The 14403-nt window shown below is 36.2% G+C and overlaps 1 protein-coding gene across 3 annotated transcripts in view; it reads left to right on the forward strand.

The window, feature by feature from the left end:
• LOC128655910 (methylmalonyl-CoA epimerase, mitochondrial) overlaps positions 1–11972 on the forward strand; it is a 33941-nt gene extending 21969 nt beyond the window's left edge. For 2 of the 3 annotated variants that reach the window (XM_053709502.1, XM_053709501.1), the window contains exons 2-3: positions 5401–5738; positions 11696–11972. In XM_053709502.1, coding sequence (XP_053565477.1) covers positions 5421–5738; positions 11696–11848 — 471 coding nt within the window. In that variant the 5' untranslated portion in view covers positions 5401–5420 and the 3' untranslated portion in view covers positions 11849–11972. Of the gene's footprint in view, positions 1–226; positions 335–5400; positions 5739–11695 lie in introns of those variants that run through there. The other variant, XM_053709503.1, reaches the window with a different exon arrangement.
• Positions 11973–14403: the final 2431 nt, after the last annotated feature.

The raw sequence follows: 14403 nt of genomic DNA on the forward strand, positions 1-14403 counted from the left end.
TTAACACTTTCACTGTTTCACACAATGTGTCCTTTATTTGCACTGCAAACACTGTCACTTTACACTTATCAATTTGCTCGTGAATAAAATAAGTTCCTTTAATATATTTTATTTAGATGTGGGCTCTGGCCGTAATCTTACAATAGCTGAGTGCTTTTGTGTCCTCATTACACTATTTATATATTCTTATCACCCTGACTTTCCATCTCTGCTTTGTCACCGACTCCAGATGACTCACTTTATCTGCACAGCACGGCCACGGACAGATATTGGGCTACACACAGAATTCTCCCAAATTCCGGACTGCTGGCTGCCCAAATAAGTGTATTTTATTGTAAGTACTACTTACTTAGTATTATACAGCCCTGCCCCCTGGCCCCCCCTCCGGCAGCAACCGGCTCCTTCACTTACCTGGCTAGCTGACTCGTCATTGTTGCTTGCCATCGGTTTACTTTAGAACGCCGGTTGCTGCTCAGCTGTCCTGACTCCCCTGTCCTCCTTGGCTCTAGCACATGGCCACACATGGTCTGCTGCAGCTCCTGCCGCCTGAGACTAATGCGCATTTAAAATTGTGTGCGCGCGGCGTGTGGAGGCGGAGCTGAGCAGTGAGACAGAGCCAGGGCAGGTGGGAGTGTAATATGTGGACCGGATTCCGGATATACACACTGGCCGGTGACGGTCCACATATTAAGTTGCAGGGCAGGTTGCCGCCTTACTTACAGGCTCCATTGCTCCAGAGTCCAGTCCAGTCTTTTGCTATTAACAGTCACACAGTGGAGTACAGAGCCAGAGACAGGACTTGTTTGCACTTGTCAATCACAGTGACGTTACTGCCAGGCTAACCGGCTCGGCGGCTCCTGCTTGACAGAGTTAAAAAAACAAGTCACGACACACTGCCGAGGGCGACCCCCCGCCACCCCCCACCCCCACACAAAAAAAATAAAATAATTAAGGCAACAAAAAATCTTAATAAAAAAATTTTAATAGAAAAAAAAAGCCAGCTACAGCTACTTTGATGCAGGGGGCGGGCCCCTTTAAGAAGTCGGGCCCTCGGGCCAGGGCCGATTTGCCCGACTTGTCAGTCCGCCCCTGTGGAAAACTGATATCCCCTCATTAAAATATGTTGAAAAGAGAATTGAATACCACTATAACATATCAAGCGCATCTGCAGAACTTCTGAATACTAGGGATAGCTTTATTGAACAATGGGAGCCTTATATAATGTATATTGAAGGGGTAAAAAGATTGACAGGTCAACTCATACCCTTCATTAAATGATAAGCCGTCCAAGAGATGACACAAAATGGGGAGGGTCTCCCTTTTATCCTGGATCTATCCAAGCCAAGCAATAACATTTAATTAATTGAGGTCAACGGACCAGATGGTGGCGATTTTGAAAGAGGATTGAACATTGAACTGTTTTGTATTGTAGAGAGAGATCCAATCTCTGTTTTAAGATGTACCTTCTTGAGTCAAAAGTAGATTTATTTAAAATGCTTAAAGGATTACTTTCTGTTATAATTTTTAAGATAAACAACTAACATATTAAAACTAATAAACATTAATTAAAACCTACTGACCTATATTTTCTCCAAAACGAAGTTTCATAACGTTCTAAAAGTTATATATTTTATTCGCCGATGATGTCACGTTATCCTGCCCACTATTTTCAGCACTGCATGTTCAAAATACTTAAACCAATAACTTTGTGTTTAAAGCGCCATTTTGAAACCTAGGTATTGTAAACGGATTGGTACAGAGCAAAGGATACCCACAGAGTTGGTTTGGAAAACAATTAAATTTGCAGACAAGATTTCTGATATACGGTAGAGATATGTTAATGAAATGCTATTGATAAAAAGCATATTTGGGGTAGTTAGTTAGTAACAGGCATAGAAAATATTTACTTACAGTGGCCCTTTAAGACACGTTTTCAGACTGAACCATTTTTATTTTTGTATATGTTTGTATAAATTTGTAAACTTAATAAAAATGATTTCAACAAAAAAAAAGTCACTTTTTCGTTTAGTACCCTGGACAGCACTTGTTTATTGGTGTGTGAATTTATCCACCAATCAGCAAGAACAACCCAGGTTGATAACCAAAAATGGGCCGACATCTAAACTTACATTCTTGCTTTTCAAATAAAGATACCAAGAGAATGAAGAAAATTTGATAACAGGCGTAAATTAGAAAGTTGCTTAAAATTGCATGCTCTATCCGAATCACGAATGAAAAAATGTGGGTTCAGTGTCCCTTTAAGTACTTTACATGTTTGTTGTTTGTTTTTTTTGTCATTTAATATGTTTATCCAACCCTCATTCACATATAACTTGGCAAATTAACAGTTATATAAAAATAGACCAAGACCAAACAAATACATCTCGTTGTTAATCCCTGTAGTTGAGTACAAAGCAAAATGTTACTTTTCTACAGCAGCATACCTTAATTGTGTATGCAAACACAATGATGGTCACAGTCTATACAAATAAAAAAAAATATAGTAGTTAAAGGGCCACTGTAAGTAAATATTTTCTATGCCTGTTACTAACCAACTACCCCAAATACACTTTTTATCAATAGCATTTCATTAACATATCTCTACTGTATATCAGAAATCTTATCTGCAAATTTAATTGTTTTCCAAACCCACTCCGTGGGTATCCTTTGCTCTGTACCAATCCATTTACAATACCTAGGTTTCAAAATGGCGCTTTAAACACAATTTCATTGTTTTAAGTATTTTGAACACTCAGTGCTGAAAATAGTGGGCAGGATAACGTGACATCATCGGGGAATAAAAGATATAACTTTTATAACGTTATGAAACTTCGTTTTGGAGAAAATATAGGTCAGTAGGTTTTAATTAATGTTTATTAACTTTAATATGTTAGTTGTTTGGCTTAAAAATTATAACAGAAAGTAATCCTTTAACTAGAAACTGCATTAGCAATTTATTTATAATAATCTGACGATTTACTGCAAACCAACATGTTATAGCACACAGCAATCTATTCATTAGACAAATCTGAAATGTGTATGGATTTGATGATTATTTGTGCCAATTCATTGTTACGGATGCCAAGCCGTTCAGTATTCATTTCATTGTTTAAATAAAAACAAACCTTTTTGATTAGTTTAGAGCTGTAACATCAACAACATAAAAAATTGGCTATTGGTTACTGCCAGGTTATCCTAAGTACCTATGACAATCATTTCATAGCAATAAGGGCATTATACCCCTTACTTGAATTGTGAAACCTCAGTCTTTTAAACGTGAGGCCCTGTCACAATATCTCAGGATTCAGCTCCTAAGGAGTTAACTTTGTGTAGCTTGCACTCAAAACAGTTATTTGTTTTCAAGAAGAATTGTGTTTGTATTTTCTTTGAAGTGCCAGAACCCTCTAACTAGCCACCAAATGCTAGTGTGTATGCATTGAGTCATAAAATCACTGAAGCTCTTAGTCACAGAGATACACAGGATAAAGTTTATGGCTTAAGCTGTCAATAGAATGCATGATGCAAAACAGGCCCTTCATTACAAAAACTGACCAGGTCACTGACAGGACATTGGTATATTATGTACATATGTAGGTTAAAAGTGTTATAACCTTAACGGCAGGTAAATATGACAACCTATGGCATATTTGATATCAAACTGGTTCTCCCAATAAAACTAAGAGGTTCTAAATATGTAAATATAGAAATTTCTTACCTAGCAGGAATGATAATGGATTGTATAAATTCAGGCAAGAAATTTAGTCTATTGAAGGTTGTAAAGACAGTGGGGTTTCTTAGCCCACCCAGGAGGGTGTGGTTAAGCAACATGATCTCTGAGAAGTAGGTTTAAGAATCTTATTTTTTAACTATAAGATTGTCATTCTTACAAGGGGAGCTGCTGTACAGAAGTAAGGAGCCATCATTTTCTTGCCATTCCCCTGGCGCAGATCTTGAAGCTAGTAAAGTATTCAATTCTGTTTTTCTCCTTTTTATTTTAAAACACTGTTTGCGTGTGTAATTTTATTTGTAACAACTTTTTATTATTAATGCATTGTGCATAATATTTTTGGCATAATAAATAATTCCTTTATTAAGTTTGGCCTTTGTCTAATAATTGAACCACTTTACTGAAAGAGACTGGAATATTAGAACTGTATAATTTTAGGTTATTTTCTGCTAAATTGTATTTCTAGAGTTAATGTGTAAAGTCTGGGGTTTTCCTTAAGATTTTCCCTTTAATAAATTTTAAGTGGTGGCAGCATTTGAGTTATAGGTGACAGAAAAGGGGGCTGAAAACCCTTTCTGTGCCAAATAAGTGACTGGTGCAGGGTTGGATAACCTTGGTTCGTCACAGGCCCTATGATATATTTTATGGTAAAAGGTTAATAAAGGCCTCTTATGAGTTGTAACCGCCAAAATAGAACTAATTATAAGATTGGTATCATTATTATGTCATTCCACTGGCCGCATTTTTATGTATTGTGGAGGGCAAGATGGCTACATGTGCTTATGGTTCTGTCAAGTGATTAGCGGATAGTTATCGGGGCATGTGAGCACTTCTTTGAAAGAGTGGCCTCTTGTCTTCAAAAGAGGGGTTATTTGCACTGTTGTGGTTATTTTGGGGTGCAAGGGCACATTTTAAAACCCAGGGCACTGAAAAAGGCACACATTAGACCAATTATTAACATTTGTATGGCAATCATCTGCTACTTAAAATGGTATGAGGCCCCTCATTTATGGAAATCATCTTCTACTTAAAATGGTATGAGGCCCCTCATTTATGGAATTCATCTTCTACTTAAAATGGTATGAGGCCCCTCATTTATGGAATTCATCTGCTACTTAAAATGGTATGAGGCCCCTCATTTATGGAAATCATCTTCTACTTAAAAGGGTAGGAGACCCCTCATTTGAAAATAGGTAATACCCTTTTACATATGAGAGGTAGTGTGTTGTATGCTGTCTTTAAGGGATAGAGGCTCCTCTATGTTACTGCCCTAAATACAGTAAATACATTAGGTAGGTAGGTGATTTTTTATTTTATTTTCTATTTTTATGCAGATCACTTATTTATGACAGGAGAATGAGATCCCATACTGGAAAAAGGGGGTTCCCCTATTCTAAACTGGGGTTTCATAACCCTCTCTGTTTTATGGGGGGGATAGAGGCTCTAAACGTGTCCGCTACTTCTCAAACATTGCATAGATGTATATTTGGTGATTGAGTATTTGTGCAAATGCATTGTTACGGATGCAAAGCCGTTCAGTATTCATTTCCTTGTTTAAATATCATAAAACCAAACTGATAAGTATGTTGAAAGGCTATGTCTGAGAGGTTTTTAGCAGTAATATTTTATTCCTTTGCGCCATTATGCTTACATGCTATTGGTCTCTTTCGTAGGACTGTTATGTAGAAGCCACATGTTAATGCAAGCTAGAAGTATATCATCTTCTCTGCATCTGGCTCAGAAAATTCCTACCCTTCCATGGAAACTGGGGCGCCTCAATCATGTCGCCATAGCAGTCCCTGACTTGAAAAAAGCATGTTCCTTATATCAAGATGTATTAGGGGCCAAAGTAAGCGAGACTGTCCCGCTTCCTGAGCATGGAGTGTACACGGTTTTTGTGGAGCTAGGGAACACAAAGCTGGAACTTTTGCACCCTCTTGGACAAAAAAGTCCTATCTCTGGCTTTCTGCAGAAAAACAAAGATGGAGGAATGCATCATATTTGTATTGAGGTAATAACAATAACCTCTTTAATAAGAGTTTTCACACGTAATCTCATTCTTCTCCACTATAAAGATACAGCTCTTTGCTACTTTCTTTATACACATTAGTTAATTTTCTTCATATTAAAGGGACACTAAACCCAAATTTATTATTTCAGAATTCAGATAGAACAACAATTTTAAGCAACATTCTAAGTTACTTGTATTATCAATTTTTCTTTGTTCTCTTTGCATCTTATTTCAGAAAGCAGAAATGAAAGCTAAGGAGCCGGCCCATTTTAGGTTTAGCACCTGGATAGTGCTTGCTGATTGGTGGCTACATTTAGCCACTAATCAGCAAGCGCTATCCAGGTGCTGAACCTAAAATGGGCCGGCTCCTAAGCTTTCATTTCTGCTTTTTGAAATAAAAATACCAAGAGAACGCAGAAAAATTGATAATAGGAGTAAATTAAAAAGTTGCTTATAATTGCTGTTCTGTCCGAATCATGCAAGAAAGAATTTGGGTTTAGTATCCCTTTAAATGATAATAAAGCAAATCTTTTTTTCATATATTAGTGTATTCCATTATTTAATAAAAATAGAAAATTGCAATATACATACATTATTTATTGTGCTTTCTTTTATTGTAACATATACACACACACACACACAGACATATATATATATACACACACATATATATTATATGTGTGTGTATTTATATATGTGTGTGTATTTATATATGTGTGTGTATATATATATATATATATATATATATATATATATATATATATATATATATATATATATATATATATATATATATATATATGTGTGTGTGTGTATACACACATATATATGGCAATCCAAGATAACTCAACACTCACACAACGCTGCATTTTTATATATATATATATGTATGTGTGTGTGTATGTGTATATATATATATATATATATATATATATATATATATATATATATATATATATATATATATGTATATATATATATGTGTGTATACATATATACACAATCGGCGCATATATATATATATATATATATATATATATATGTACATATATTTATATATATATATATATATGTATATATATATATGTATATATATATGTATATATATATATATATACACACATACATTTATTAATTCATTATACTTTTCGGGAATTCATCTCAAGGCCACCAGGCGGAGGCAAAGGCACCCTATAGCAAAAGCTCAAATATCCCTCCTTCTTCCTGATACTCCCAGTATTACATATAGCCAAGTATTGGAGGAAGTAGTAAGACTGATAGTAGTAGGGTAAAGAAGTGCAAACTAGAATTGCCGCCACTAAGAAAAATTTGGCGTGTTCATGGACTCTCACCACCAAAAAATAAAGGAATTTATCAGGTAAGCATAAATTATGTTTTCTCATGGTGGTGAGAGTCCATAGTTTTCTTTACTGTTGGGAACTAATACCCAAGCTGTGGAGTCCACGAAAAATGGGTGGGACAAAAGAAAAGTGTCAGGCACCTATTTTCCAAGAAGACAACAACTACTCAGACTCTCCTAGCTGAGTAAATAGCCAAATCCTCCCAGAATAACAACTTTAGAACCAATTATAGCATTGGCAATAAAAAACAAAAAGGAAAAAACAACAGTAAGAAACTCTGAGCCCAACACCAAGAAGGGAAAATCCTTCCACACCTCAAGGCAAAGCCATCTAGAAAAGTAGCATGCTAAGCTAATCAAGTTATCCGCTATAAGGTCAGAGAAACTTCTGAGAGAAACTAAGCGTTCAGTCTCCAAGCAGTCAAATGGAGAGATGAAAGATTTTCTGTAGGCAAAAAAATACCTTGAGATAACCAACTTCGCTGGAAATCTACACCTACTTTACAGACACCCTCCTGCAAGCCCAACAGAAGCTAGTATGATTGCTTATTAATCTGAGCTAGTACCCTTGGATAAAGCTCAACACATAAAGATCAACTAAAAAAAAAGCTGCTGACTACTTGCAGACTTACGGAGATTTGAAGTGCAGAATATAGCACACTGATAAACTTCTGCCCAGCTGGATACTCCCTTCATGGCTAGGAAACTGTGGGTCCTGAGAAGAAGCTGTGTCTGAAAAGCTCTGAATATCACACAAAGTTCCAAGATACATATCTGAAACCTCATGAGGAAACTAAACTTCCTGAGTCCTTCCAGAACCCCAGGCCACCCCCAACTCAAAAGGCTGGCCTCCATGGGAACGATCTCCCAAGGCAGATGGAAAAGTACATTCTCAAAGAAACTAGAATTGGAATAACCAACCACCCCACCCCAAACCGGATTCAGTATCCCATGTTCTATATATCTATATATATATATATATATATATATATATATATATATATATATATATATATATTTGTCGTTCTTCCTCTAATCTGTGAAGCTATATATCTCAGATAACTTTTAATTAGCAACACATCTACAAATATATATATATTTTCTATTAATATATTTTCTAGTAATTTCCTATGCAAATATTTACATTGATTTAATTTTGAGACATGGAGGATTTTAATTTCAGTTTTTTATCTCCCCTCCCATAATTTTAATTAATTTTGGTTTAACCATGAAAATAGCTTTTCCAATGCAGCAACCAGAAATCTATCTCCTACTGATGAGTTCTAAAAAGAACGAAATAGGCTTGTCTAGTGAGTGATTTCTGGTTTGCTGTTATATTCCTGTTTATAAGGATCGCTGTGTTAAAACAGTATTTTTGAAGCAAAAAAACTGAGAATTTGCATACCTAATTTGCATATCTTACCCACAATTATCTTGTGCATTGGAAACATTGCATATTAAGAATTTCTGGGGGAAAGCAAGCGGGGATACTTGCCTAGATGTACTAATTTCCTATGCAAATATTTACATTGATTTAATTTTGAGACATGGAGGATTTTAATTTCAGTTTTTTATCTCCCCCCCCCCCCCATAATTTTAATTAATTTTGGTTTAACCATGAAAATAGCTTTTCCAATGCAGCAACCAGAAATCTATCTCCTACTGATGAGTTCTAAAAAGAACGAAACAGGCTTGTCTAGTGAGTGATTTCTGGTTTGCTGTCATATTCCTGTTTAAAAGGATCGCTGTGTTAAAACAGTATTTTTGAAGCAAAAAAAATGAGAATTTGCATACCTAATTTGCATATCTTACCCACAATTATCTTGTGCATTGGAAACATTGCATATTAAGAATTTTTGGGGGAAAGCAAGCGGGGATACTTGCCTAGATGTACTAATTTACTATGCAAATATTTACATTGATTTTTATATATACAAGTAGCCCTCAGTTTATGCCGGGGTTAGGTTCCAGAAGGAATGGTTGTAAATCGAAACTGTTGTAAATTGAAACCCAGTTTATAATGTAAGTCAATGGGAAGTGAGGGAGTTAGGTTCCAGGCCCCTCTCAAAATTGGCATAAGTAACACCTAATACATTATTTTTAAAGCTTTGAAATGAAGACTTTAAATGCTAAACAGTATTATAAACCTAATAAAATAATCACACAACACAGAATATATAATTAAACTAAGTTAAATGAACAAAAACATTTGCTAAACAGCATTATAAACCTAATAAAATAATCACACAACACAGACTTTACTTGCATTTTTCTGCAAACAGTTCTTTCTATGCATTCCAATCTGGACTGATTTATAGACAGGAAGATCTTGTTCCTTTGCAAGCTGCTCGATAGCTCAGGTCTGGTTGAACTGATTAATATCAGCTTTCTTGGCTTGCATATCTTTTCTGCAACACAGGCGGACAGCTCCACCTACTGGCTATTTTTAGCAATGCACTGCTTCTCAATGCTTTTCAATAGCAGTCACATGACTGAAAAAAAAGGTTGTTATTCTGAAACGGTGCAAATTGAACCGTTGTAAACCGAGGGCCACCTGTATATATGTGTGTATGTGTATATATATATATATATATATATATATATATATATATATATATATATATATATATATATATATATATATATATATATATATATATATATATATATATATATATCATAAAGTCTCAGGAGTCGGACTGTAACACACTCACACAGTCAGTGACTCATGATTCATGAATGAATCAGCAGGAAACGGATCGGCAATTGGAGCGTCCGTAAAGCCAGAAAATCTGCGGCTCTGCCTCATGTTCAGTAGGTGAACTGGTGAATCGGTTCATGAACCGGTTCAGTTAATCGAACCATCCGAAATGAACCGAACTTCCCATCTCTACTACTGAGAACAAACAGAAAGTGAAAATAAAACCGCCATTTTACAAATGCTAAATGCAGCCACTAGATGGAGCTAGTTTGCAAGAAATCACATACAAATCAATGCATTACAGCCACTTCTGAGGATATTTTCTTTTTAGCAAAAAATCGTGACTATCGCGGTTTTAAAATCGCGGCGATTAATCACGTTTTTAAATCGCATTTGCAATTAATCGTACAGCCCTAGAATGAAAGGAAGGAATACACAGACTGATTTCTAGGAATATAATACCATCCAAGATTTAGAGTCCTTGAACCCCTAAGCTTGTAGAACCTCCCTAAAGGAGAAGCTTTAAAGAACTGCCTTACAAGGACACTTCCTCAGATCCCTCATCTGAATTTAAGATAAACCTGCTGAAGGATAACCCACCCTCTGAAATTGAGGAGGAATTTCCAGAGTTCAGCAGAAATATCTCCACTTTTAAGTAAAAACAACATACTTGTCAAAACATCAGAAATACTGCATTTTTTAATTGTCCTTAAAAAGGAGAAAACTCTAGTAGTATACCCTGAAGTGAGAATACACCCTCAGCCGAAAGGCATAAAATGGACCCTAAGTCCGATGAAAATCAGCAGCACCCTTTAATCAGAGTTCCCTGATTTTAAAGGTGTCAAAACAAGTAAGGTATACATTAGAACTGCAATTCAGATATAAACCATTACTGTGGTATACTCCTACTGTGGAATCAGGTACTGCAATATACATTAGAACAGCACTGCAGGTTTTAAATAGTTACTGTGGTATACCTGATAACTGCAACACAGGTTTTAAACAGTTAATGTGGTATACGTTAGAACTGTAATACAGGATTTAGACAGTGATCGCGGTATACATTAGAACTGCAATGCAGGATTTAAAGGGACAGGAAACCTCAATTTTCTTTCCTTATTCAGATAGAACATGCAGTTTCAAACAACTTTCCAATTTACTTCTATTATCAAATTTGCTCCATTCTCATTCTATCCATTGCTGAAAGAACAACATTGCACTACTGAGATCTAGCTGAACTAGTTAGCCAATAACAAGAGATAAATGTGTGCAGGCACCAATCAGCAGCTAGCTCCCACAATTGTATGATATGTGCATATTCTTTTTCAGCAAGGTATACCAAGAGAACAAAGCACATTTGAAAATGTGTGAGGCAAAACATTCAGGTACTTACCCAGACACTGTCCCCTCCACTGTTCTTATTATTCTTGAATACAGTAGGGATCCCATCCTGTACTGTCACTAACAGTAGACGATATACTGAAGGAGTACATCTTCATGGGCAAGCATGATGAGGCTAAAGGAATTGTCCCACTGACACCTGTGGCAGGCTTGTGACCACTATTCCGTACAGAAGATTTACATTGCACAGCCAATACTTTCCTATGTCCCTCTCATCCTGGAACTATCCATTGAGGGACATTGGGTTTAAAATCCATGAAATCCAGAAGCAAGTACAAAGCATACTGGGAGGATCAGGAAGTAGGAGGGATATTTTAAGCTTTTGCTATAGGGTGTGTCGGCCTCTTCATTGTGGCCTGGAGATGAATTCCCAACAGTAAGGAATTGTGGATTCTTACCACTATAAAAAAGAAATATGCCCATAATCATACATGTCAACACAAAGCTCCAATTCTTTGTAGTGAACATAACATGAAATTTATTTTTTTGTTTCAGGTTGATAACATCAAAGAGGCAATAGCTGACCTAAAGAAGAAAAAAATTAGGATCCTAAGTGAAGAACCCAAAATTGGTGCCCATGGAAAACTAGTTGTTTTTCTTCACCCAAAAGACTGTGATGGGGTCCTAGTGGAGCTGGAAGAGGCATGACTCACAATATTACAAAATCATGATTAAATAAAAAATGTAACTACTGGTATAACCCATATATTTTTTGAGTTTCCACCTGCCTACTCATTTTACTATATTTTAATAAAAGGAATGGACAAACAAAGCACGAGAGACTGTGAAATATTGTACAAAAATGAAGAATTTGTACTTTTATTCTGTTTCTTATATGGATGCCAAATAACTGGTGGATTTTTAAGAAAACATAAGTATCTGTTTAACCCCTTGAGTGCTAACGACGGCTCTGAGCCGTCGCAAATTTTCTCAGTCAGGTGCTAACAACGGCTCAGAGCTGTCGCTAGCACTCACCCACCTTGAGGGCAATCTGGGGGCTTCACGTTTCGCACGGTGACGTCATGCACAATGATGTGATGACGTCGCCGCGCAACTTTATTTAAAATTAACAATGTAATTATATGTAGTTTTAAAGGGACAGTAAGCACCTTGACATTTTTATTTAAGATGTTAAGTTATGCATAATGAAACAACTTTGTAATGTATTTTCATTATTTGCTCCCTGTTAATGTGAGTTAGCTCGGAAAACTGAGCAATTTCTAATTCTCAGCACTTGAAAAGTACCCTTTACTTCTCAAGGCTAGCTTTGCCACATTTCTTTCCTCAATTGGCTTTATCATATAACAACTGCACAACAATGTACATTATAACCTTGGCTAGCCTGTAGTCTGTGGACTAAAGCCCAGGCAACTTTGGCTACTGCAAATAAGACAAAATGTACGTAGAGTTTGGCTTTTGAAAAATAATTGCAGTAGAAAAGATATTTGTTTTAAAAGTGTTAAAACTTGGCTGATGTTATTCTAAAACCCCAACACAAGGAGACATGCCCCTTTAATCAGTTACTAATTAAAATGGCAGCTCTGCTAGTGGATTTGAATGGTTTAGGAAAATATTGTCTGAGCTTGCATACTACGTTTTTGCTTTGAAAATATCATGAATTGGCGTATTGGCAACCCTGGAACTACAGTGACCCTATATACTTATTCATGAGTCTCACCTTCTATGTCAGCAGTTATTCCCTTGCTTTCTGTCTAAAGTGGGCAATATGTTTTGTTTTTTTTCTATTTAATCTTTGTGCTTTCCCATGTCTCTTTACGTTCATGTTTATGTTTGTATAGACTGGTGGATTATTCTCATCCTCAGGATTAATTCTGTTTGCCATTTTTTTATGACTTACATAAAGACAAACAATTTAGAGGACCAAAATCAGCATGGTTTTACTTCAGGGAGATCATGTCAGACTAATCTAATTTACTTCTTTGATTATGTAACAAAAGTATTAGACAAGGGAGGAGCAGTTGATGTAGCATATCTAGATTTCAGCAAAGCATTTGACACCGTCCCACACAATAAACTTATTCACAAACTATATCTCCTTGGTCTAGATTCAAAAATTGTGAACTGGGTGGAATGCTGGCTTAAGGACAGAAAACAAAGTGTCTTAGTAAATGGAGTTCATTCAGCAGAGGGGGCTGTTACTAGTGGTGTTCCTCAGGGGTCAGTTCTGGGGCCTGTTTTGTTTAACATATTTATCTGCGATATCAGCAAAGGGCTACAGGGGAAAGTATGTCTCTTTGCAGATGATACAAAAATTTGCAACAGAGTGGATGTTCCAGGGGGGGTAGACAAAATGAGAAGTGATATACAACAATTGGAGGATTGGACAAATGACTGGGGTCTAAAGTTTAACACAGCAAAGTGTAAAATAATGCATTTAGGGAAGAAAAATCCAAATGTTAATTACAGACTCAATGACACTTTACTGACTGTTACAGACGAGGAACAGGACTTGGGAATTATTATTTCAGATGATTTAAAACTTAGTAAACAATGTAGTAATGCAGCGAGTAAGGCTAGCAGAATGCTTGGATGTATTGGTAGAGGTATTTGCAGCAGAAATAGTAAGGTTCTTATGCCACTTTATAGATCATTAGTTAGGCCTCATCTTGAGTATTGTGTGCAGTTCTGGAGACCATATCTTCAGAAGGATATTAACAAACTTGAATCTGTGCAAAGGAGGGCTACCAAAATGGTACATGGTCTAAAAAATAAAACTTACCAGGATAGGCTCAATGACCTAAATATGTATAGCTTAGAGGAGAGAAGGGAAAGAGGTGATATGATAGCAACTTTCAAGTACATTAAAGGGTTTAGTAAAACTGAGGCTGTGGGTATTTTACATAAAATGGAAAATTCAAGAACAAGGGGTCATGAGCTCAAGCTAAAGGGTAGTAGATTCAGAAGTAATTTGAGGAAGCACTTCTTTACAGAAAGAGTGATTGATTTATGGAATAAACTTCCTCAAGAGGTAGTAGCAACAAACACTGTGGGGGACTTTAAAAATGCATGGGGCAAACATAGGGCTATCCTATGAACTAGATAAGTTTATACTGTTAGGTAAGGTCGGGCAGACTTGCTGGGCCTATGGCTCTTATCTGCCGTCAATATCTATGTTTCTATAATTTGGCAAGCCTTCTCTAGCAACTGTGTCTCCTCTGCTTTGTAAGTTATCATACACAACT

This window comes from Bombina bombina, chromosome 4 (genome assembly GCF_027579735.1).
Source record: "Bombina bombina isolate aBomBom1 chromosome 4, aBomBom1.pri, whole genome shotgun sequence".
In the NCBI taxonomy this organism is placed as follows: domain Eukaryota; kingdom Metazoa; phylum Chordata; class Amphibia; order Anura; family Bombinatoridae; genus Bombina; species Bombina bombina.